Below are 26943 nucleotides of genomic sequence, written 5' to 3' on the forward strand. Positions count from 1 at the left end.
CAGAACTTACTCAGATCCAGCAGCCATATCTGAATAAGATGTATCTGGTGTGGTGACTCCCAGAGGGATTGCAATGCTCATGACGTTTGTCAGGGATCACGGAGTCCAAAGGGTAGCGACTGGCGGCTCCAAGGGCGGGGAGCAGCCGCAGAGCCTCGGCCAACACGTCACGGACATGGGGAAACCTGCCAAGGGGAAAAGAAACAATGCACTGCATTTTTGTGTATCATTGCCACAGACATAAGGTTCACCCTGCCTGCAAAACCATCCTAAAGTTGAGGACAGTGCAGGCTGAAGGAAGGAATGAGAAACTTCAGAGGGTGCGTGTTGTCTCTTGCCTCTGCATTACTTTTACATAATCTCCTCTCAAATATGGCCACCTGGTTCACATGCAGATATTTCCTCGTGCCATAAAAGAGAATGCCAAGCACAGGCAAGAGGCCCGCAGGCCTGTCTTGCAAAAGACGGTCACATGGGTAAAACTGCCAGTAGGGGAGGCAGAGCACAACGTGTGTGTGTGTGTGTGTGTGTGTGTGTGTTTTGAGATAGAATCCCACAGCAGCCAATGAGAAAAGAAAGCAGTACGGAAGGCATTTATTCATTTCTGTAATGGTTTGTTTCAGAATGATCCTCATGACAACCCTAGTGCCAAAATCCAGTTCCTGAGCTTCACAGATGTGCATGAGATGCAAAGTCATCTCCCAAATCCCTCATGCTCACTTGGGACAAGGTTTAACACAAGAGGAACAGGGGGGAAAGGGGCATATCTGAAATGGTGGTGAAAGGGGGAACAGTCGAAGGCAGATGGCTGCACAATGAAGGAAGTAATGAGCCCAAAGGCCGTGCCTCTCTCTGTTTTGTACTCTGATACTAAAGTACAACATACAGTACATGTGCCTCTCTTCAGACCTGAACACAACATGGACATTTAAACCACTGCGTTACTTGGAAATATACAGAGAAGCAGCTACCAGGAAAGGAATGAGCCCTACTCTTTCATATATTTTGCAGAGACAAGTAACTAAACACACGCAGATCCACCATTCAGATTTGGTATGCTATGTAATCCGGCATCTACACTCAACTGCAACTAAGTACAGAATGAGAAGCAGCCCTGATACAAAGGCCAACTTGAGGGGGGGGGGAGGACTTAAGTAAGGAAGGGAGCATGAAGTGAGAGTTGCAGTGGATGGTTCGGCCTACGTGCAACCTGTCTGTACCTGCCTCAACAGAGCTCGAGGCCTTCCAGTAAGTAAGAGGATATTTAGTTTGTGCCTTGCAGGTGTATCCAGGCTGTGCAGGGGGGCTCTATCCTTTGGGAATAGATTTGTATCTGCAGAGCAGATCACTTGTAGGAGGGGTTTACTCCCAAGCTCTTGGAGGGCAGCAGGAACTTGTGGATTAAAGCAGGTGGGGAAAGCTCACCAGTAGGTGCTGCTGGCTCTAAAGGGTTCAGTGATGGACCATCCACCTTGCCTTGCCACAGACTGCTTTTGTGAAACCAATGGTTCTTTGCCCATGGTAGACATATTACTAATTAACAATCTGTTCATTCCTATTACAGAGAACTTGGAACAGCTGCTGCCCACTGTAGCCTTTCAAGATCTTTCCTACCTCCGCAAATTACCCATATACAAGGATGAGGCCTGTGATGTGATCGTGGTGGAATGTGGGAGAAGCAAATAAATGTTGCACTTTCTTTCTGACCTAGTTCCTTTGCACTTTCTTCCCATTCTTCAGGGCTAGCCATGCCATCAGGGCAGCTCTTTGTGTGGGAAACAAGCATTCAAGCTTTGTAATAATTACTAGTACAGGTTGGGCCAAATGCAGAAGGCACAGAACTTAACATGCATCGCTCCCTATGAGCAAGGCACCATCAGGTATCAAATCACTTCACCGATAGGTAAGCCTAGAAAAGGCTAGTAATTGTTCCCCTCTGAAAGAGGGTGTAGAAATATGGATCACATCTTGCTAGGAGGGGCTGGAAAATTTCTTCAGAATGTTTCTGCAGTTAATAGCATTATCTGCAGCCATAAAAGGAGCTACATCACATGCACATTTCTACAGAGGAAGTATTTACCTGGCACATTAGAACCTGTGTGTGAACGTGTGCCTGAATACACACACACACACACACACACACACACACACACACACACGAGGTAAGAGAATATGCAATTGCAGATTGTCTTTGGAGTCTTCCATTCTGTCCAGGAATGCTCACTACTGTGTAAAGCAGTGAATGTGGTCTGCACTGGTACTCAAACAAGGTTTTGCCCCACTTATTCACAGGCAAGAGCATGGGAATCCCAGGGGTTCCTTTAAGGTTTGCCAAACAGTCCAAATATGGGTTTGCTTGCACTGAATGGCAAGCACCATTCTGGTTCCTTCTGAGAGCTGGCCACGCAATGAAAGAAAGGCCTGCTGTTTCTAGTCCAACAGCCCTAAGCCAGATTCGCAAGGAATTAGGAAGAACATCAAGGCTCATCCTTAATTAAGAAAAACAACAGCAGCTTAATTATGGACAGTATCTTGTAGGAGGAACTTCAGTAATGGAAAAGGACAGGAGAATTTTGTTGCTTTCACCCACAACACTATCGCTACTTAATAGTGGAGCACCAACAATGTGCTAGACATGGAACCCAATACCAATGCGACATGACCTCTGAACAAAGAGCTCACAAAACTAAGTACAACAGAAATAACAAAGAAAATGGGAGCCAACAAGGCTTGATAAATGGAAGAGCAGGGACATGTTTTGGACCTTACAAGTGAGGATTATGCAGAGACTGGAAGCAGCCACTAGGCTGACTCATGCAGCCCTACAAACATTAAGGAGAAGGTCTCACCCATACTACACAACGAGGTTCTCTAGTAACAACAACAACACCAGGGCAGGTGTACAACCAGGCTGTCGTACAGGAATTGAAATTACCTGATGCCTTGATCTGGGGATCTGTTCAAGGGAGAGAGGGCAGTATCAATTTTTTCCTGGTAGTGTTATATGGAAATGGCCAGAATAGACTAAATATGCCATCTATAAATCAACTCCATGACTATCAAATCTGAAACTGCCTCGACATTCAGGATGCAAGTGCAACAGAATAGTGCAATCTTTGTTTCAGCCATCTCCCTTTATCCTTCACTCCCATCTGACCGATGTGGCTGAGACTTTGGAGGCAAGATGAAGAGCCGGCTGGAACGTTTTGTCTATAAAAACAATAAGACAATGAAGCTCAGTGCCCCCTCCTCTGGACTAGGCTGGGTTCAAACCAAAGGGGCTGCTCTGTGGGGGCTTAATCCTTTTCTGCTGAATCTCATGAGCTGTGTCTCTGAATTCTGAAAAAGAAGGGGGCAGGGCACCCAGTCTAGTTTGAGCCCCAGACAGGGCAGAAGGATGCCCAGTCATTAGAATTCTCTCTGGCCTACATAATGCAGCCAATACAAAGCACCAAACAATCTTAAACATTTCTAACACCCAATAATGGTGATAATGTCCACCTTTCTTCTAAAGACCAAAAAGGGCATGCATCTTTTGAAAACCGCATTGTAAATCAAGAGAGGGGGAGCTGGACAGGAATCAGAATTAGAACTCTCCTGAAAGGTTTCATCAGTCTATACAAGTCTCCCACACTGATCTTACTTTCTACATGGCATAGGGTAGATTCAAGACTCATATGACATTGAGGAGAGAAACTCTGAGTGATCCATGTGCAACTTTTACTGTCATCCTCAACACACAGTTCTTAAAGGTAAAGTAAAGGGACCCCTGACCATTAGGTCCAGTCGTGACCGACTCTGGGGTTGCAGCGCTCATCTCGCTTTATTGGCCGGCGTACAGCTTCCGGGTCATGTGGCCAGCATGACTAAGCCGCTTCTGGCAAACCAGAGCAGTGCACGGAAATGCCGTTTACCTACCCGCTGGAGCGGTACCTAATAATCTACTTGCACTTTGATGTGCTTTCGAACTGCTAGGTTGGCAGGAGAAAATAAATTGCCCCTATACAGTGAATATGGTTCCAAACAAACACATAGATTTGCAGCTGTAATCACGTGTTTGATGGTAACTTGTGACGGTACAGACAAGTCTTTATTTATTAAGGTATTCATATTCCACCCTATGATGAAATCAAATTCAAAGCAGTTTACAAATAAAATAGTCATTTGATTAACTGCAAGCTTAAAATGCCAATCAACCAAATTTCAATGGCCAATGGCCTCTGAAGATTTAAGACAGGTTATGATACAGCATTAACTTGTATCCTAGACAGAGCCACATAACATCCAATATCAAAGCTGGTGAATATTTGGTGAATATCAAAACTTGGGAGTTCTGTGTATCTATCCAAAGCAATGATGTGATGTGATCAGCAGTGATCTGCTGGTCACCCTTCAATCTGGGTGTCACATTCTGAAAATTATCAAGGAAGCATAGTACTGTATTCAGGCCCTGTATACCTGGTTGGGTGTAAAAGTCAAGTGCAATAATGCATAAAATAGGGGTAGTGACAGAGTCTGTGTTGGATGTTGAACCTGAAACATTGCTTTAAGGCTTGTAGCAGTTTGCGTTATGCAGGGGTGTGGGTGTGGGTGTAGGTGTGAGTGGGTGGGTGTTCCTAGCATATATAATAGCAAAGGTGAAGAAGAAAAAACCTTAATTATATTTTTCCAAGTTTCTTCACATTTGGATACAGTTATAAACTGCCACATATTTACAAAATATACTGTCATCCTAACAAAAAAAGTTGGGAGAATTACGCTAGCAAGAAAACTGCAGTCACAGTTTTCACTGTTAACATACTAACACAGTGATCAAGATGGTTGACACATAACATTAAACCGAACAGGTTGAGTGATAGCTCAGTTTGGTGCAGAGCATGAGACTCTTAATCTCAGAGTTGTGGGTTTGAGCCCCAAGTCGGTTGAGAGATTTCTGCATTGCAGAGCGTCGAACTAGATGACCCTCGTGGTCCCTTCCAACTCTACAAATCTATGATTCTGTGAACTTGTGTTTAACATGTGCAAATTATTTGCTCCTCTCCAGCTCCTGGATGCACTGCGTGTGGCAGAAACAAAACCATAAACAAGGCAGAGTCTGGTGGGCCATGTTATGAGGAGCAGGTCCCTGGTTGTTTCTCTCCAAACAAACCACGAAGAGGGGCCAAGGTTTGTTCTTGGCCAGCCTATCGTTGTTTAGAGAGAAACAAACCCCGAGCCCACAAAAGCTTGGGTTTGCACATGAGGCCCAACACTAGCTTGTTTCCTCTGACCACAAAGCACAGGAAAGAGCTGAGCGAGGAGCAAAACACCTGCATGTGTTAAAACTATGTCTTAATATTGTTTGCAAACTGAGCCACTGTCTCCTTGGCTTCTGGGTCACAGCCTCCATATTTCAAACCTTCCTTATCTGCCCAAGTCTCTAGGCCTTGTGCAACCACTTCTCCCAACACTTCTTCCTCAATTTCTTTGCCCCTCAGATCTGTGCATCCTCCACAAATGCTTTCCCTTCATATTCTTGTTTCCAAATCCACTGGGTTCTTCAGCCATGCTGATAGCTCTGTAAAATCAGCAAAGTAGCAACTACACGCAATTTTAGAGGATTGCAATTCTTTGTCACGCCAGCCCTGAAATGTCATTCTGAGATGGTCCTGAAAACTGGCTGAAAGCACACAAATATGAACAGAAACTAAGAAAGAGTCAAACAGCGAAAATCAGGAAGAACTAGCATTATTGAGTCAATGATCTAGAGGGGAAACACATGTGCAGCTGATACTAAAGTAGAATTAATGAGAATGAAAATCAGAGGAACAAGCAATTTCAGAAACACACCAAACAACAAAAATGCAAGCCAACACTTCTGGATTCATTTTCCCCAGACCACATTCAGAGGGAGGGGAAACAGCTAAGGAGGAGGCCAGCACAAGGCACATTAGATCTTAGTTTGATATCAACTATAGGAGCGAAGCAGCTGGGGTGGTTTTGGAACAGCACAAAGACAGGCATTATGTCACAGAAGAGGCCCCTGCATTCACTTATAGCATATGGAATAGTGCATCTGACAAAGCAAATGAGAGGAAGGGGCCCAGTATCAAATGCTGCAGTTGCATCCCCTGATTTTTTGGTAGCTTCCCTGAACAATTTGGTGGGATGAGTAAACTTGGACAAACACCACTGCTCACTCCTAACACCACATCAAAAAGTTTTTTCGAAAGTCCAAGTACACATCTACTGGATTCAACTCTATCCATATTGATACTCTCAAAGAACTCTAACAGGTTAGTCAGGCAGCACTTATATTTGCAGGAGCCATGCTGATTCCTCTTCAGCACCATTTGTTCTTCAATATGCTTGATAATGAGAGCTGAGCTCTCAACTGTGGCTCCTAGAAGCTGCCAGCATGCGACAGTGGCCACACCCCAGATACTGCTTCGACTGGCTGGCTAAACCAGATGAGGGTAGCCAATGGGTCTCAAACTCTCAGCGAGTTAGGGACTTCACCTGAATGCGAAGACAGGCTTTGGCAGATTGAACAGATGAGACCAACTGTGGGTCCAATGGTCAAGAAAGCGTTTTCAACCTGGGATGGTAGCCTATCTAGGAGAAGGAAACCTCTGTCCTAAGAGAAGGAAAACTCTGGTCCTAAACCTCTGCTGCCTTGTGAGATATCTTCAGGAGAAGAAAAGGCTAAGGAGTAAACCCAACACAAATCCAGAGTGGAGTCCCTAAGGCGGTTGGATGGCGCCCTGTACACCTCCTTCTGGCAACTCTTGCAGCCAAGCTGGTGCCAAATGTATTGCTCTGCTGTTCTTTAGACCACACCAGCGAGGCTGAGAGCAGGGTCTTGTCGTCTGGGCAGCCCAGGACCTCCAGACACACTGCCCAGGCTTGCGTCCTGGCGAGGTCACTTCAGTGCGGCTAACACAGTGGTTTGACTTCACCCCCGGAGATTCACTCCATTGCCTCTTGAGAAAGACAGGCGCAAACAACAACAACAGTGCTTGATAATTTTGTGTTTAATAATGCTTTTCATAATAGTTTTCCCAGAACAGCTAAGTGGTCTGTAATTTCCTGAATCTCTCCCTACTCCCCTGATTTTTTAAAAAAATGGTATTGCAGTGGCCACTTCACAATCCCCAGGTAAGGAGACTGTTATTAGGGACAAGTTACATAATTTTATTACAAGAACAGCAATTTCACATTTGGGTGGGTGCCATCTGGATCCAGGGACTTGGTAAGCTTTTGATAAGGCCTAGAATTTGTCTCCAACCACTATTTAAATTGTAAGTTTATTAAATTTATTAGAAAAGCTTTATTAAAAAAACTTGGCATCTTACAGCAATTAAAATATACAAAATATGTTTTTTAAAACTGTAACATAAATGTGTATAATAAAATGAGACAACACTCTCTCCTCCCAAGAATGAAAAATAATCAGGAATAGTTAATTAACATTATGCTGATATTTAAAAATCAGCCAATCACATCCCATTAAATGTGTGGGAGTAGAGTAATAGCCTGGAACCGCTGTAAAGCAGTATACCCCTCCCCAACTCAGGCAATCTCTCCATAAAGATGCTACAGTAAATACTACTGAAAAGCACCAAGATCTCTCTCCTGGCACAGTTCCTTGCGCATGTCACCCAGGAAAGTTTCTATACCTTAGATTCTTCCTAAGAAAGTTGGTATAGGCACAGGAATCTGAACTACATCTTCTGCATTGAGGATAGATGCAAAGAATTCATTCAGCTTCTCTGCACTCACTCTTTTACTCCAATCGCTCACATTTAACTCCTTTATCATCCAAAAATCCAGCCATCTCCCCAGCTGGTTTGCTGCTTCTAATGTATTTTGAAGAGGGTTCTTAAAAAAGTTGATCTTAAGTGTTTTTTCTGATGCACTGTCTAATTCTTCTTTTGCATCCCTTGTTATCAGCTTACATTTCTTTTGCTCAAATTACTGCTCATTTTTGTTCTCATTTGGGCATTCAGCTTGTTCTACACTTTTCTTGTTAGACAGCCATTCCACAGAGTGTAGCCACTTTAATTTTGTTTTTATGCTAGTTGCCTTGTTGGTGGATAAGGCGGGGTTGTGCTTAATAGCTTTCTATTTGTAAATCATAGGACACAGGGTATAAGGCCTGAATAAAACAGAAGCTGGTAGATGAAGCATATGAAAAAGCAGGAGGGGGGGGTGAGCCATTTCAGCACTGAAGGCTGGGCTGGAAATAGATTACAAGCTAGAGGGCTGCAGTTGATTTACATATTTTAGTTGCATGTTGCCAGGCATACTGCATTTACTCTACACTGGATCCTCAGCACTGTGATCGATTGTCTCAGATGTGAAAAACCTGAGTTATCCCTTAAATTATAAATTCAACATCCAGATTGATATTTGTTAGTTGGGCAATCAATTTTTTGCTGCTTTGCTTCCTATTTCTATTATTCAAACGTTGTCACTGCACGATTTTTCAGCCACAGGACAAAAAGCTACATTTACAAAATGAAAACGAGGGTTCTCTAAATTGGGAAAGCCTTCCCCAGTCCTTCTCTGACACAAAAGGATGGTTCAGGGACCAGTATGAAATACTTTCATAGTGAGTCAGACTAATGGATCATCTAGTCTAGCAGTCAACCCCAATTAGCATCCGGCCACAATTTATCACTCCAAACTGTCTGGAAGCCTTGATATTAGAATTCTAATTCAGGATATAACAGTGAAAAAACCAGGGATGACCACAAGGAAGGTCCATGCTCTATCATAAGCACCACATGAAAAGGTAGTGACACCACATGTCTTCTGAGATTCACAGGTAAAGGGGGCCAAAGCATCAAGATGAGCACCCATAAATACCTTGCTTTTCAATCCAAAGTGTGTGGGAGGTGGTAGTGGTGGATATGTGAAAGTAAAATACCTTATTGGAAATAGTTAAAGCAGGCCTTTGCTTTTAAAAATGTGAATCCTTACAAACCTGTCAAGTAAAGTATCACTCCCTAAATTATTTTACGTAGATGGCATTTGGGAGAAAAATAATGCAAACAGCTGAATCATAAAAAAACTGGTGCAGTAAACAGACTCAGCTGGACTGGAACTCAAATTCAGATCAACCCCTTCAGAATTCCCAGGACAATCACACAGGCACAGCAAATTACCGATTACAATGCTAGCAACTGTAATGTGCGCATGATATATATCTGCCACCACGAGAAGGCAATGCCTGACAAAATTTGCCAGGAACCGGTTGCTAGATTGGAAAGGAGAGAGCTCTGCATCTGCAAATCTGGCGACAGGCTTCTTATATTCAAGGGCGTCATGTGACAGGCCTACTCTGCCTGCTTGGCCACTCCCAGAAAAGGCAAACAAAACCACTCCAGAGTGAATTCCAGCAGGGATTTCAAAGGCAGACATTGCATCAGCCAGGTGTACAGGAAGCAGCTGGGATTCAGAGTCCAAAGGGCAGCTGACCTACTGAGAGGCTCTCAGAGCAAGCTCTCTTTCTGGACTCCTGTGGGAAGGATGAGCAGGAAGGAGGAGAAATGCTTCAGAGACGGAACAGGCCGCATCTGCTTCACAAAGTCTTTGTACTAGTGCTCCGGACCTGGCTGCTCTCCCAGAGATGATGCAATCCCAAGGAACAAGGTCTGCGCCAGAGAGAAGTATTCACAGCCTATGCAGATGGCAAGTCAGCCAAGGGATCTCTGATGAAAACACGCCCCAGCCAATCCAAAGGCAGCAGCCTCCCTTCCCCACAGCTACCCCACCCCACCATTTGGTAGAGGAAGGAATCCCACATTTCATGTCATTGCCCCCGTGACTGAAGACCGACGGAGGGAGGAACGAAGCATTTATGCTGCCTTAGAATGTTTCCCACCTCGGTCTGTCTGAGGAGGAGGAGGAAGGGAAGGAATAAAAACGCAAGCAATATGGGGTGGGAAATACCCAGATCCTTTCCTAACACCCTAACTATAAGCGCAGGGCTCTCTCCAATCACTTCCTTGTCAGTGCAAGTCTAAACTCCCCAAACACGTACACAGCAGCTCTGCTGTGACTGGCTGCCTTGGCCCTACTCTCAGAAACCATGCAGAGAGACAGCACTGGGAACCATGGCAACACGACACAGTGCAGCAATTATGGAGCCCTGGCAGCTACTCTATACTTAAGGTTCAGCCCCTACCTCCATTATAAACCTGATTTTATTCCTCCCTCCCCTTAAAAGTTACCAGCAAATGATCCTTCAGACCGATCAAACTGATCGTATATGTTTTGCAGGCTGCTGCCATGGGGGTGGGGAGAGGGCAGGGAGGGTGGAACAGTAAACCAGAAACCGTTTGGGAAATTTCAGTACAGAGAAGTGGGATCAGCTACTTAACACAAGCTCTCTCTCATCATCTTGCAGGGTCTGACACGTTGTTAGAAGCACTCGTAACAAAATGTAAGCTTGATGGTGCTGGTATGATTCAGGAGCCACAGAATCAGTCCATAGGCTGCCAAATGGACATTTAAGCCTTTTCTGGGCACTCCTAAACAGGTTTACATCATCACTCACATGATTTTGGGGGTCAACGTTCTAAGAACCATCAACGCAGTAAGTACCATGTAACAGCACAACTGGGAGGTGAACGGGTAGCCATATTCACTACAGAGAAGTTAGGACTGCATGTTGCTGAGTTACTCTGCTGTAAAGCTTTGCTAATGGCTTGTGCACATCTGTATAGGCCTTGCACCCAGCTTGCTGCAGTATCTTTGGGAGAAATTAACTGTTTCTGGGGTCAAATTAAGCCTAAATGAGGCTCCATTTTAAAGTTGCTTAGCCCCTCCCACACACGAATGCTAAGAGGCACTGAAGTCCAAGTATTCCAAATCCTCCTTAATTGGAACCCAGGTTTCTCACACAATCTACATACAATGTGAGTGGGCAGAAGATAGATCAGAATCTACCAGTGGATCATAGATTTAAATGACTCCCAATTTTTGCTCTTAAAGAACAAAACAACTGTTCCCACATAAATTAGGCTGCTAAAATGAAGAAAGCTAAGCAGGGCTTTTGTGTGAAAGGACTGTGAACTCTCATACTGAAAATTAATTCCTAGACTCAAAATATGCTCACAGGCAGTCTGTTTTCTACTTCTAATTCTATGTCTTTTGCACCTGGCTCTGGCTGGTAGATCTTGGGGTTCTTGTAAAATAACAAGGATAAAATCCACCCACCACTGATCAACAAGGCCATGCATATACAGGTAAGAAACTCCAGGGAGTGGTACAAGCCATGTGTGGGAATGCAAAAGGCTGGGTCCTTAAACTGGTTTAATGTAAAGCAGTAACAAGCAGAGACCTGCCCAAAAATTACGTCTCTGGAGTCAGACATAGACCTCCACTGTAGCAGCACTATGCAGACTACTGAACGTTTCCAAGGCCAAAGAAGCACTGAAGTCTTTTTGGCCATTTAGTAGGCTCAAAATCATGCCAACAAAAACTTTACAAGCCAAACTGCAGTGGGCACCAAAAGGAGAAGATGTGAAAGCCTCCTTGAAAGCGCAGTGTGTGTTCCACGAGTAACAAACACTCCTATGAGCTGCTGGCCACAAAAGCAATTCCTATGGTGCCAGGTGCCATTCTCGTTCGTGGCTCTGCCTCCCTCCCAAGGCTCATTTTCAGCCAATGTGCATTCCCTCTCCCTCACCCAGTGGCCTCTTCAGGTGTTTATCAGTGTCAGTTTTTCACAGAGCCGGAGGCTATATGGTCAAGAAGAGTCACTGCCTACAGGCTTCACTAAAATCAGATTTGGTATTTTCATTGAGATGTGCCCTGGAAAAGCCAGAAGTAGCTTCCCCAAGCTGAACCGGAGAAGCTGAAATAGGCATACAGTGGAACCTCGGGTGACATACCGCCCTCCTTACGAACGCTTCGGGTAACGAGCTCCACTAACCCGGAAGTAGATGCTCCTGGTCGCAAGAGGCCCCATTAGTGAAAGTGCGCCTCAAGTTAAGAACGGTTTCGGGTTAAGAATGGACCTCCAGAACGAATAAAGTTCGTAACCGGAGGTACCACTGTATACAGTATAAGGGTGGTGCAACTGTTGCAAGTACATAATTGTATAGCGTAAAAAACCATCCCCACACAACACCATTGCCATGGCTAGAACAATTCAGGAACCTTTTTAAAAAAGCTTTGGAGATCATGAAAGGATAAACACCCAGCCAGATATTCACATGAGAAAAAATGTGTCTTAAAAATGCAAAGCTTCCTGCTCCTCTCAGTGGCTCCGTTGCCCAAGAGGATACCCTTCCGCCCTGGAATGAAAGTGACTAAGCCAAAAGCTGTATTAAGGGAGTAGCTATGGGGGGGGGGGGGAGAGCAGATATTGCTACCTCTGCCCAGTCTTAGGCTAAAGGGCAACATTCTACACCACTCCCTCTAGTCCACACACCCACTTTATACATTTTCCTCCTTGTCAATCATATTTCTGTACATGCATACAACTAAAGACAAGCAAATACAAGAGTTAGTAAACAGTGTTATCTACATCCCATGACCCTGGAAATTTCCACTAACACTAGGATCACCAACGTCACTTTTGTTATTTCTCCTAATTTCTAAAAATGTTCCGAGGCTCAGACTTCTATGATCAGAGCAAAGGCTCTGCGTTTAGCTATCATATACTTGCAATTGCAAGGCTGGAACTGTAAGCATTTTTAAAAATAGCTATGCCTTCAAAAGAATGTCTGAATTACCTCTTTATTCTGCTTACTAGTACAGGAGCTGCACAAAACATATCACTACAGAACAGGAAAAAACACTCAGTGGTTAAAACAGAGAAAAGCAAGGCCCAGGAACGTGAGATCTGATTACGGTTTTTTAGCATTCGCTGACTTCTGAGGAAGCACAGAGAAGCTAACCAAAGCAGAATGCCAACTGAGCAGAGACCAATGTCCGAACTACAATGTAAAAAAAGAGGGAGAGGGATAGGCCTGGTTGCATGTGACACTTAATTTGTGAAGTTCCTTAATTGCAACATAGCTTGCTTGAGAATTCTATGACGACTTTGGGGACACAGCAACAACCATTCAAGGGAGGCTAAAGGAACAATGAACAAAAGGAGTTTTGGCTTCCATCTCTCAACCAAGTGAAGCCAGGTCTATTCTTACATGTCAGGAACTACATTCTTAAGGTCACAGCAGACACTGCATAAACTGGCACGTTTCAAGAAAGGGGATATGTCATCTGGATAGCAAGAGAGAGGCAGGTGATTTGTCTGAAGAGATTTGCCAGCAATGACAGATCACATGCAAGTGTGACCAGTCAATCCTGTGAACAAGGAGAAGCAATACAGAGCAGAGTTGCAGGTCTATCAGAACTATCACTAGATGATGAGAGTAGAAAGCAAAGAAAATGTGTGAGCTGGGAGTTTGTGGGTACCCCTAAAAAGGCTGGTTCTAGCAGACATTGTGGCATGACGAGAAGTGCCTTTCTGCCCATTCTGTGGTGATCTGAGCATGGCTACCTGTTTGTTCACCAGTGGCCTGAGAGAAGTGCAGCAGATTCACATCTACTAGGGATTAAGCTCCACTGAAGACCCTGGGACTTGCTCCTGAGTCAACGTGCACAGGACTGTAATGAACAAGTGGCAACAGCCTTAATCCAAACAAATAAGGGAACCCAAGGCAATCATTTTGACTTCAGTACTGCAAAGATATGGCAGTTTCCTGTTTCTCTGTCTCAGTTTGCACTCTGGAATAAGGGGACACCTATGACTATTAACTTGCAGTACAGGAGAAGTGCACAGACAACAACTGCTAAAGGGACTGTTCTTGACTGGTATACTACCACCTCTCACCTCAACAATGGTCTGAGCAGAGAGCTTAACTTAAAAGCTCTAAATTTATAGCGCAGAAATATAATGTTGATACTTCCCGCTCTTCAAACTTTTTTAGGAAGCATAATTTTGGGATGTACCCCTTATTCAACACTGAAGATCAAGGCTATCAGACATCAGACATTAAAAATTTCCTGATACAGGCCTGCCTTCAGATGTCAACAATGAATTCTATCCACTGTATTTTATCTGCACAACCAGAATGAATTTCAGGAACTAAAAGTTGTATTGAAAAATACAACTCTCGAGTTGTCTGGCCCCAAAATGGCAACTAGGTTTTCTGTTTTGGTTACTGTAACCCTGTTTTAAGGAGCCATTTGGTGCCTAGCTTATATATCTGAGGTTCTGTATACCTGAAGGAGCGTCTCCTCCCCCATCATTCTGCCGGACACTGAGGCCCAGCGCCGAGGGCCTTCTGGTGATTCCCTCACTGCAAGAAGTGAGGTTGCAGAGAACAAGGCAGAGGGCCTTCTCGGTAGTGGTGCCTGCCCTGTGGAGCGCCCTCCCAGCAGATGTCAAGGAAATAAACAACTCTCTTACTTTTAAAAGACATCTGAAGGCAGCCCTGTTTAGGGAAGTTTTTAATGTTTAATGCTGCATTGTGTTTTTAACATTCGCTTGGGAGCCGCCCAGCGTGGCTGGGGAAACCCAGCCAGATGGGCATGGTATAAACTATTAACAATAATAATGATAAATTATTATTATTATTATTATTATTATTATAACACTGACTGAAGCACTTGTTCTGCATGCTAACTGTTGCACTCTGTGTTAATCATAGTAATGACCCACTGCTTTTATCATCTTCAACCATGGTGACCATATCATATTGAAGGGCTAGGGCAGTGCTGCTGCCCCTTCCTGGAGACTCCCACTAAAAAAGGACAGATTCTTCATTTACACTCCTGAGTTATTGATTTCTGATGATCTTGACCAAAGGCTTATTCTTCACAACTCTTCATCCTTATGCAAATCATTCCAAAGCAACTCCCAAGTCTGGGAGTTTTCACATACTGCATTTCTGAATTTTACTAGTTTAGTGTCAACATATTCATATATATGGTTCAAGGAGATATACCGTGTGTGTGTGTGTGGAAACAATTGTACTGAGGAAAAGCTAAGCCAGAGAAAAGGTTTCTGAACTTGCTTTTAATGAAGACCTGCCTGGCTATCCAACATTCATTCTTAACTATATTTGGTATTAGGAAGCTGCTTCCATCGCATCAGGAACTGCTTCCATTCTGCAACTCCTGCAACTGGGGCCCCAAACACACTGCCTCCACTGACATGTTCCATACCTATCACACACATCCCCAACACAGCAAAATCCCTACATTAAAACAAGAGTCATCTGCTCTGTCAGTTTTTAAAGCTCTGACTCATCTGCTTCCCTCTTTCTCCTTAAGGCTAAAGCAAGCAAGCGAGTGAGTAAAGACCTAAGAAGAAAACCTAACTTTCTAGAGTCTCAGGTAAGGAGATTGTACCACAGTTCTTTGCTGTATTCTAAAGGGAGACATTTTGCTGCCTAGAATCAGTGCTTTCTTCCAGGGGAGAAAGGGAGCTGCAACACTGCTAGACAGAGTTCAGCTGCTGCAACGCAGCTGCTACTTGTAGAAAAGGCTACGGATTTCCTCTTATGCCTCCAAAACCAGCAGATTCTACTACTAATCTACTTCCCTACATTCTCAGACATAGTCTCATTAACTGTTTCCTCAGCCAGTCGCAATATGCAAGAGGATCTCCAATCTGCAATAATCAACATCTTTAGCTTACCTAGAAGTCAAATGTCCCACTTCAGCTTAGCCATTGCAGAAAACTGAAGGATTCTTAACACCTAAGCTCACACGATTTTTCCTGGAGCAAGGGTTTACACAATGTTGGGAGAGTCAGACAGGTTTTCAACGATCATGTCGTGGGAAATTATGAAGCTCTTACAGATATCCCGGTAGTTTTGTGCTACAAACTACCTGCCCTGTCTGGAACTCGCAACGGCTCATTCTAGTGGTCTGCAACATCAACACAATTAGCAGGCTGGTTCACTTACAACCATATCAGTGCAGAGGCCCTTTCAAAATGCTCAGAAAACTTTAAGAGTGACTTTTGACCAAGAGCAGGATTCCAGCATTTATGGGGTGAAAGGAAACAAACCCAAGGGATATAAACCAAGCTAGTAAATGCAACACTTCAAAATCCCATTCCTGAAAGTAAATGGACGATAGATGTAGATCAGATTCACCCTAACAAGTCTGTACTGAATGTGCAATGGAAGTCCTCAGGCCTGGTCCTTATGGTTTCTTGCTGCCGACATGCGTCAGTGAACCAAGAAAACTAATTTTAAGAAATTAGGAGTTAAGCAGAACAGACACTAATTAAATATAAAGGTAATAGGACTGCAAAATAGGGTTTTCCTCCCTCTGAATGTGTGTAGATATAACTATCCTTCAAAAGCCAATGTTCCCAGTGAAATAGACCCCTTTGCCCAAATTCTCATGTTGCAATAAAGGTGCCAGAGGACTATCTTCCTTTCTGTTATGAACTACTATTCTGAAAGATGCAGTCTGGTTAACCGTTCAACTAGCATTTAAAAGGAGGGAAAGCACTTTTAAGATATTACAGGTTATAACTCAAGACTAGGGATGGATTGAATATGGTACAGAGCTGTTAAACGCCTGACGTTACTGGAGAAACCTTCATGCCCCAGCATGCTATAAGCGTTAAGGTGGAGTGCAGCATGTTGGGATTTGTAGTGTATACTAGCCAGCAATGCATACTTAAAACAAGCTACTGCAGATCCGCCTCTGACAAGTTTTCAGTGCAACCACCCCTCTGACTGGACTTTCATAAAATTTACCAGGATACAGATATATTACATTCTCTTTTTAATGTCTACGTGGGAAACCTATGGCCCTCCAGCTGTTTTGGGGACCACGGGTCTCATAATTCCTGACCATTAGCCATTCCGGCTCATGTCCAACATGTGGAAGGTTCTCCATTCTTGATATAGGACAGATGTTCTAGCCTCAAGTTCTCTCCAGTTTCACAGATTTCCCCCCACATATAAAGATGTACAGTCAGATCACCAATAGCAAGTCACTGAAGAGTGACTTATCTTCAGAATTTGTTAGCAAGCCACTGAAAGAATACACCACAAAAATACTATTCATAGTCCGCATTTACCGTATTTTTCGCTCTATAAGACGCACCAGACCACAAGACGCACCTAGTTTTTGGAGGAGGAAAACAAGAAAATAAATATTCTGAATCTCAGAAGCCAGAACAGCAAGAGGGATCGCTGCGCAGTGAAAGCAGAAAACCCTCTTGCTGTTCTGGCTTCTGGGATAGCTGCGCAGCCTGCATTCGCTCCATAAGACGCACACACATTTCCCCTTACTTTTTAGGAGGGAAAAAGTGAGTCTTATAGAGCAAAAAATACAGTAATTAGAGTAAGGGGCGGTTTTGTGGTAAACAAATTCCAAACAGTATTTTACTTTCACTTTAGTAGTATTGGACACACATAGCATGAGATACTAAGTCCACCCAAAGTAAGGCCTGACACCACAAAAGCGCAAAAGGAAGAAAATACTATCCCCATTTCACAGAAATAAGACTTTTCCTGGAAAGGTGAAGCTAACAAAGCTGGGAAGTGACCCAAATTTACTAAAAGATCAACAGAAAAAGCTACCTAAAAACAACAGACGTTTTCAGCACACAAGATAATTCTAGTTTTTAAAACTGATGTAGTTCAACTAGTACAAATCTGTGCACAAAAGATTATTTCTATTTTATCAAACCTATTTCAGTCATAGGTTAAGTCAATTAAGAACAGATTGAAGCTAATCCGAAATAAGCTACTCTTAACACCAAAGTAAGTGTCCAGTCAAGGTTGGCATCACTTAAAACTAGTACAAGTAATATTATGAATTTTAGGCTTCAATTCCAACCCAACTTACCTGGGTGGGAATGAGCTCCTTGAACTCAATAGGATTTACTTCTGAGTAGATATAGTTAGAATTGTGCTGTGTGTAAGGTACTAAGTACAGTATCAAGAAATGAGGCCCATCACTGCTGCCCCATCTCCAACTGTCCTCTTAACAATCATAATTGCCGCTGAAACACGTTTGATGTGAAAATATCAGGAAGGTATATGGCAACTTCCATGATGACACAGTTTACAGACTTTCAACATGCATTCAAGCAGACTTGGGAACACAACTCAAGTTTATCTCCAGATGCAAGCCTGACCTAGGCTGTAACACACAAGGGCAGTTAGGTCACAGGGCACCCTAGGAGTCCCAAAAAATATATTTAAAAAAATGGAAGATACATTCAAACTACTGGAGGGTTCTCACAACTCTCCACTTCACTCCATGAAAATGTTCCAAAACTATGTAATTTAGCCCACAAGCAATCAGGGGAAGCAGCATTTATTCTACAGCAGGCATAGGCAAACTCGGCCCTCCAGATGTTTTGGGACTACAAAGCCACTTCCGGCCTGCCCAGGAGGTGGGGTTCCCAGCCCCCGCGAGAGCAGGGGAATCCCGGTCGGGTCTGCCCCCCAGCCCGCCAATCAGCTGGCGGGCTGGGGGGCGTGGCCTGCCCTATTTAGGGCCGGCGCGGAGGGGGCTCGCCCTCTTTTCGCCGGCTCGACCCCACGTTCAACTCCCATCATCCCTAGCTAACAGGACCAGTGGTCAGGGATGATGGGAATTGTAGTTCCAAAACATCTGACGGGCCGAGTTTGCCTATGCCTGTTCTACAGCATTTATTAAAAGCAAGTGCCTACAGCAATATACATTGCAGTTCAACTGATGCAACAAAGAACTTAGACCTCAGTAACCTTCAGTAAGCCACAACCTCTCTACTTTATATCCCAAACAACGTGAGATTCATGAACTATGCCATAGGGTTAAAGGGCTATGTAAAACAAAGCAATGATGATAGGGATCATTCAAGTACATCAGGCATCTAGGGGAAGAGCAGAAGTACCACAGATGTGACAATTTGTGACAAGGAACAAAGTGAAACTAACTGAAATGTGATGCCACTCATCCACTTGTGTCTCAAAACCAATAATTTAATACCTGGTGCTGTTCCATATATTCTCTTGACTCTGCCCCCTCTCCACAACACATCCCACTTGATTTATACATAGTAAAGGAAGTTATACACTGGTCTATAGCATTAGTATTACTAGTACTAATCAGCAACAGTACTCATAGTATTAGTAAATTAGTCCTGGACTATAGTTCGCAGGAAGTATAAATAAGAATCAAACTGACAATGGAGGTTAAAGGTGTAGTTTCCTTCTCCCACCCCTCTAAAAACGACCTACTTTTCGGACAATCTTATAGCCTGCCATAGGTCTACAGCATAGGACACAAATCTAGATAACAGATGTTATGTTATCAGATTAGGTAACCTAGAAATGAATTTTGTTTCCCAGTAATGAGGAACTCATGCTATGAAATTTCAGAAACATTCTTGTGACCTCCATCTCAGGAGTGGTCTACATGGTGAGGAGCACTCTTCATGCCACACTTTCTGTGTTATATGGCTCAAAACATCCATTTTCTAGCCCCGGTTTAGCTGACAATTTTGTCATGGCATAGGATGCAACAGAATCTAACTGACACACCTTGAGGTCCATGGGCCCTGAAGGACTAACAAGAGTAAACTTGTCTGCATCAAACAACAACAGCAACTACAGCTTTAAACATGAGGTGTTGCTTTTAGTCACACTTGCATAATTTCCTAAAGTCGCATTCAACTAGCAACTTGTCAGTGCTTCGTTTCACTCTTTCGATCCAGAGTGAGAAAGGCATTAAGATTTTTAAAACATTTCAGAATAAGAAATGCTTCAGCAGCTTTCACATGGCTTTCCATGCTCTTCAGCAAATTTCATATCTGGGGCTATAGTATGAATGCACAAAAGCCTCCACTATATAATACATGCCAAAAGAAACTCTTTTAGTGGTAAACAAGTTAATCTGAGCATTATAAACTGATTGAGCATGCTATAAAAGCACTGACTAAGATTCCCAGCAACGTACTCAAGTCCTATCCTCTAAGCAGAGTCCAGTAGGACAAAAGTAACTGTTGAATACTGTCAGTGTGGAAAAGGGAAGGAATCCTCCATAGTTAGAATAGTGTCAAACTTCCACCCCTGGTTTTGTTTAGCCAGAAGGTAAAAAAGAAAGAAAGAGCTGTGGTTTTCAATCCATCTGTATGTACAGAAGTACACGTTTCTCAGTTCTTCCAGATAAAAAGGATCAGGCCTAGTGAAATGTCATTAAAGTTTTTTCCAAATTTTCCTCTGCTATGATGGCTTGTAAGCACTCACTAACCGTTTGCAATCCATGTGCTAGAAGCAACTGCCAGAGACTGCCATTCCTTTGGGATACTGAAATACCTCAGAAACAGAGAAATCCCTACTCTACTATGATTCTAATGAACAAGTAGTAAAGCAGAAGGAGATGTAGATGGATAGATAGATGAAAAATATTCTTCTTTGAAAATGCACTACCACCACATAAGTCCCATTTTGTTCTCTGAAAGAGATTTGTTAAACCAGCTGTTAGAATAACTGAAAAGCCTGATATTTGCTAATTAAAGTATTCAAGACTGGGTTCTCAATTTTAAAAGATTCAAGCACAACATTTAGGCTACCCCTTATCATTTATCTGGGATAAGACATCAGTGCAGCAAGAACCCTGATAATCCAGGCTCAGAAAGAAGAGTGAAGGACATAGCAAGACTGTAAAAACTTAACATTGCCTAACTTTCTATTTTTAAAAGTCACACAAATTAGATGTACAGGAAGTGAGACTATAAGCGACTGTTTTTGTCTTCAGCAGGGATGCCCCCAAAATAAATGAATTCCATAACTTCTGCTCAAGGAATCCATTCAAGTGCCTCTTCTGCACTAGTGTAGTCCCACTGTCCATCAGAGAAAATTGATCCAGAATTGTCTAATATGAATAAAATTTGCCATGGCAATGACTAACTTTTCAATTTCTCAAACCCTATGTATTTATTTTCAACTGTCAATACTTGAAAGCCAGTTCCTTATCTGTTAGCCATTATTCAACCTGAGTAGCCAACCTTTATCAATTTCATTCAGTTCCTCCACCTTATAGGATAAGCTCTTTGCTAACACCATTCCAATCAAAGCCATTTGTTCAATACTGGTTTCTATTGCCCTTATGTTTTCTACAAGTCAACATCCCCACAAAACTGCATTGCCGTAGTGTTATCGCAGTCTGGCTTAAGGGACCAAAATGTGTGCTACCTAACATACAAAGGGCACCAAGCATCTTAATGTAGGCAACCACACCAGTGTGACTTACAAACTGAAATTCCATTTGATAAAAGGTGCACAAAAGTGCAATTCCATGGATCTTGACTGTTTTCACACACTAATACCACATCCTGTAGAATTCTATCAGTTATATTTTAACTGCACAATCATAATCAATTTCAGGAACCAAAATGGTTTTTTTCACCTACCCCCCCCCCCCGTCCCTGCTCACAGTTGTGAAGACTACAGTATTCTTACATCATGAATGGTCCATGTCACCATTAAGAAAAAGAAGTAGAAATAGGTCAATATATATGTGGACTGTTCCTGGATAAAGTTCTCAAAGTTCTTAACCTAGCTTAAGGTTGTAATCTGTACAAGCCAGATATTTAACTAATAATCAATCACGGTCAGTCCATCATTTGAAAAACAAGACTTTAGAGTCATCCTATCCCAAAATAGCAACTAGACATTCCGTTTTGGCGACTGCAACATTGGTTTAATGAGCCATTTGCCCCCTAGCTTATAAATCTGAGTTTCTAACAACAATTCTGATGTGACCAAATAATGTTCTGAATGAGAAAAGGAATGGCCCTACGAAAGGGGCATCAAACACAAGTAGGTTGAAAGGCCCAGCGGATACTCAGAAGCCACATGCTCCCTGGCACGTTCCTTAATATATTTAAGCTTCTAATTTAGAGGGAAGGGAGCACAGAGTTGACTGATAACAGGGTATCCCAGCCTTGAAAACAGTTTAATATTTTCTGTGGCATACAGAAGAGGAGCTCCAGGCCATGTTGAAGACCAATGAAGGTTCTCACTACAATTAATTCTGTTTGTGTCCTGAATGGAACATGCAGCCATTAGCTCCATTTCAGTGGTATTCAGAAATGAAATTCAAGTGAATACTAAAGATCTTTGGGCACTGCTCCCTGACAAGCTCAAGGGTCTATTGCAGTTGCTTTGGAGCAGGGAACAGGTGCCACACATTTTTGCCTTTATCTGCTGTTCTTTGTATTGCTTTACTTCTGTTTTTACAACCAGTTAGGAAGCTATCATCAAACTGCTTACTCTGAAGTATTCTTTCCAAATGAGCTCAACAGAATCACTCTAAAAGCCACTTCAAGGTTTACAGTGGTCTTCAGTATCATAGCTAAAATTAATAGAAAAGCACTGTAAAGTTGTTTTTTAAAAATTGTAGCATCTGAGTCAAGCATTTTCTAGCAAAAACGTTCATTTTCCTAGAACCAGCTAATACCCTTGACACTCAAGGCGCAGAAACATCAAGAATTTTATCAGGATTCCTCCAACTGTGTGAGGGGAGAAAACCAGCATGTACAGATATTAGGGCTCCTAACATTTTGGGTCTCAGAAATATGGGTTATTTTTTCAGTTTTACAAATTCTCATATTGAAAATGATCCTGAACAGTATGGTATATTCAGGATCATTTTCAATATGAGAAGCATTTGTACTCAGTCACTGTAGGATAACACTGCCTAGCACAGCAATACAAATATCTTTTTTCATGAGAGAAATCTGCCAAAATGAGTTGCAGCCTAGACTTATGTGTTAAAGCAGCTCTGCAGGTTTAAAAAAAAACACTTTTTAATATGAAAAACCCTGCAGCTTGTTTTTGCATTAATGTCATATTATGAAACCAGGATGCAATTTTAAAGTGTCATCGTTTTCAGTATAAACCATCACAAATGCCACCCTTTAATGTAGGCAAATCATGCCAGATTCTTCTGGTGTTTAAAGAACATTTTCAATGGTGTTGAACATCTATTCCAGGGGTTCTCAAAACCACAATCTTAACAGCCTCCACCAAAACCAACCAAATCAGAGATTTAGCAAGCATAATCACTTAAGTCATAGACAAATGGATCAAATCATGGTTGAGGGGCACACATGATGTGTAAAGATATAATAGCACTTTCAAGGAAAGCTCCCCCCTCCTCCATATTGTCAGTTATGGATATTAGGCAACTGCCCATGTCTTACCAACCAGAGGAGGGCACCTCTACACTCTGCTCCCTGACAGATCCAGCACACAAGACAATGTCAAGGAGGAGCTCTGTCTTCCCCTTACAACTGCCAGTGTCTCCTTAAGAAAGCCTGCATCACAGTGTTTAACCATGGGGTTAGACTATGGTGACTGTAAGACTTCAAGAAGCAAGTATATTAAAGCACCACAATACTTGAGCAGGAGCAGATATTTATAAGCACCAGAAATAGACCACTGTTGTATTATACGGGGAACAGTGTACTTGTTGTAAACCTGCCTCAAGCAGTTCCATGTATGCTTTGCCCAGGTACCTAGCTGGAAGGGGCCATTCTTTCAAATGGGCTCTGCTGCCACTTGCAAAATGTGTCATATTTTGACTGCACTCTCTGAATGGAAAATCCTCTCAGCGCTAGGAGGCTAGTGTCTGCTGTACACACCCATTGCACAAAGCAGAAATTCCTGTCAATAAGGCAAATGGGGCCCAGGCAATGTAAGGGGAGGAAAGAGACCTACAAACAATAAGCAAAGCATCTGGCTCTCTGATTCACTGGAAGGGAAGCTAAAGTCAGACAAACTGTAATCACAGTGCTGCATCTCCCACTTCAGAAAGATCAGATCAATTCTTGCAGTTGCAAAGGCTGTAAAGGAGACAGACATCCCTGGATATTCAGGCCAGATCCTAAAAGCAGTCCCAGAGACTGTAACAGCGATGGGTGAAAACTCAATTTGCATCATCCTAGTTGAAAGCTTGCATGCCCCAGAAAGAAGAGTCCCCTCTCAGTGCATGAACCAGCCATCTCCTAAGTGTAGCACTAATGGAGGTTGTGCTGCTGTCCTTCCCTGGAGACAGCAGCCAACACTACTGAAGCTTCTCACGTAGCAACCAGAGCTCCAGAGCCAACATTAGCTGCTTGTCAACGCTCTGAACGTTCACCCACAGGATCCAAAGCAAAGCAACAACCTCGGTCACCTCTGCGCTGCAAGACATAGCTAGCAAAACCGACTTCCTGGGCCAGCTGGAGGGGGGAGGGGGCAGACTGCCTGATGTCACCTTCATAGGTGAAAAGGGAGAGTCCTGAACGCCATTAAGGAAGTAGTCCGTCTTTGTCTAGTCTGTAGCCCATATCCTCAAGTGTCGACAGCTCATTTGGAAAACATTTTTGCAATCAGGCCTATGTCTTCACTGCCAAAAATCATGGGTTTTGAGGCCATGGCCCCATCCCCCTACAATACAAAACCAATTCATTGTGCTGCCCACAGCCTCTGCCTGAGTGAGCCTTAAATACTCCAATTACATAATGGGCCAGGGAGAGAAACTGCAGGAGGCCACACTGCAAGGGCCATTATCTCCTTAAAGTAACACCAACCTCAGCAAAAGGAATCCCAGTAGCATATTTTGTTCCATTCTGCAAAAATCTCCCTGAGCATAGGGGAGACCCCACTGGTTAACTGCAGAGACCAAAACCTCTCTCAGCTAGGTACTTCGCAAGGAAGAAGCTCCTGACATTCTCTAACCTCACCAACCACTTCCCAGATTGCTAAACAAACCATTCCCCAAAACTGTAAAAAGGATTTTTGTCTCAGTTCAAGTAGCAGGCCACTGGCACCCCAAGGACAAGCTGCTAAAGACAAGAGTGGGGGGGAGACTGTGACGACCTTGCCCACAGCACTATTATTGTGTTTACAAGGGGCTGTGTTACCAATTAAGACGCAGAGATCAATGCAAGAAAACCGAAAAAAGTACCCTGATAGAGCACACACGTCAGACAATGAAAAAGTTGGGGGAGGGGGTCCATACTGCAGCCTCCAGCAGCAGGCAAGGGAAAAGGAGAAGAGGATTATTAAAGTGCACCACCATCGCCACACAAGCACCATGAGAAAGCAGAAAATGCAGGTCAAACACCTCCTCCCCCGTTGCCTGAAGGAGCCAGCAAGTCAGAAGCAGACAGCCGAGGAAAGGGAGGGGGCGGGAAGGGAAGGAGCAGCAGCAGCAGCAGCTCAGGGGAAGCTGCTTCAGCACATGGAGGAGGAGGGGTGGAAGCAGAGGGGAGGCAATGGTGAACTCACAGAGGAGCACAGACGGGCGGTCGCACACACACACACACACACACACACACACACACACACACACACACACACACACACACACACCCTTTCCTGGCAAACAGCTGCTTTGAAGTGGAAGCCATCGTCCCAGAAAGGGATTTTCCCACATTCTCACAGTAGGCTTTCCACAGAAGATTGGACCGGCTACTTCCCCACCTCCAGCACGACCCTGCTCCACACACACGCGCGCACATGCACACTGCACCGAGAGAATCCTGCCTGGGAACCCGAAACAGGAATGAATTCAGAGGTTCCTTCAAACCACCACCCCTCCCCCACCACCCATTCTCTCCCTCTCACAACACACACACACACAGGCCACTCTCCCTCCCACCCCCTCCAGGACCAGACACGCAGGTTCGCCATGACGCCCCCGCTCTCCTCCAGCGCCTGGCACCAGGCAAGCTCACCCGCACCCCCCACGGCGAGGAAGGTGGGGGATGGGTGGGAGCGAAATGGAAAACAGTCCCACCACCTTCCCTCCCTGCGGGAAGACCTCGGCGGGGATTCCCACTCATGGGCGCACCCCCAATCTCTCACATACACACACACACACAATCAGACACACAAAAAAGGGAGGTATATAGAAATATATATGCACACACCTATGCACCTTTGGAGGTATCTGGATGTAAAGAGAGGAGTGCGTGTGAATGTATGTATATATATATAGATATATATGCACACACGTATATGTATATGTATACACATTCACACGCACCCCTCTCTTCACATCCAGATGCCTCCAAAAGTGCAGGGGAACCGGGGTGTCCAACGCAGGCCAGGGAGTGTGACCTCTTTCTTTCCCCTCCGACATGCGGGAGAGGCTCCACTTCCCCTGGAAGAGCCAGGCTGAGGGACTTCTCTCTCTCCCTCGCCCTCCCCGCCCCCCACACCCCAAAACCCCCCACAGCAGGGCAGAGAATGCATGGAGAGAGTTCCGGGGCAGCTGGAAAGATGCGGGAGCTTGAAAGGAGGCGGCGAGAGAAGGGGCTGGAGCAGAGGAAGGACCACCGAGAAACAACCCCTCACCACCACCACCACCACCATAAGTTTCCCGCCCCTCCCCCTCCATGGGTCTCTTTCCCACCCGCCTCCCGCCTTTGGAACGGGTGTCCCCTCTTCACCCCACACGCCCCCTTTTTCCTGCTCTTCATTTGCCTTGGCTGACCTGTCCGGCCCGTTGCCCGGGCCCCCGGCACTAGGCCCTGCTGGGCGCCACGGTGTTTCCTAGGCGGCAGGCGGGACCGAGAGCTCAAGCTCCACAGAGCAGCGGCCGCGGCCCCTCCCCCTCCGCGGCACCAGCGAACAGCCAACAGCTCCTCCTCAGCAGGCCGGGCGGAAACGGCACTGAGCGCACGGGGATTCCCAGCGCTGGCGCCAGGGGCGCCCCAGCCACGCCCACCGGCCCCACTCATTGGCCGGCTTTTCCGCGCGATCTCCACCCCCTCCGCTCTTCCTCCCGCCCCCGCCTCTCCCGACTCCTATTGGGCCCCTTCTCTTAGGGCTGGCGGTCGCCCCCATCCCGTCCCCCTGCAAGCCCCAGCCGCCGCCAGCTTCGCAGAGGCGCTGCCCTATTGGTTGTTGGAAACGCCACTCAGCTTCGCGTCAGCCTCGGCAAAGGCTATAAAAGCAAGCGCGGCAGCTTTCCCCGGCTCAGAGC

The 26943-nt window shown here is 44.5% G+C and overlaps 1 protein-coding gene across 5 annotated transcripts in view; it reads right to left on the reverse strand.

Annotated features, from left to right (window-relative positions):
* SETD5 (SET domain containing 5) overlaps positions 1-26638 on the reverse strand; it is a 63045-nt gene extending 36407 nt beyond the window's left edge. For 3 of the 5 annotated variants that reach the window (XM_028719723.2, XM_028719721.2, XM_028719720.2), the window contains exons 1-2: positions 26452-26637; positions 11-185 (exon numbers count right to left, since the gene is read on the reverse strand). In XM_028719723.2, the coding sequence (XP_028575556.2) occupies positions 11-81 (71 nt within the window). In that variant the 5' untranslated portion in view covers positions 82-185; positions 26452-26637. Of the gene's footprint in view, positions 1-10; positions 186-26451 lie in introns of those variants that run through there. The other 2 variants (XM_028719722.2, XM_077925149.1) reach the window with 2 other exon arrangements.
* Positions 26639-26943: the final 305 nt, after the last annotated feature.

This window comes from Podarcis muralis, chromosome 2 (assembly GCF_964188315.1).
Source record: "Podarcis muralis chromosome 2, rPodMur119.hap1.1, whole genome shotgun sequence".
NCBI lineage: Eukaryota > Metazoa > Chordata > Lepidosauria > Squamata > Lacertidae > Podarcis > Podarcis muralis.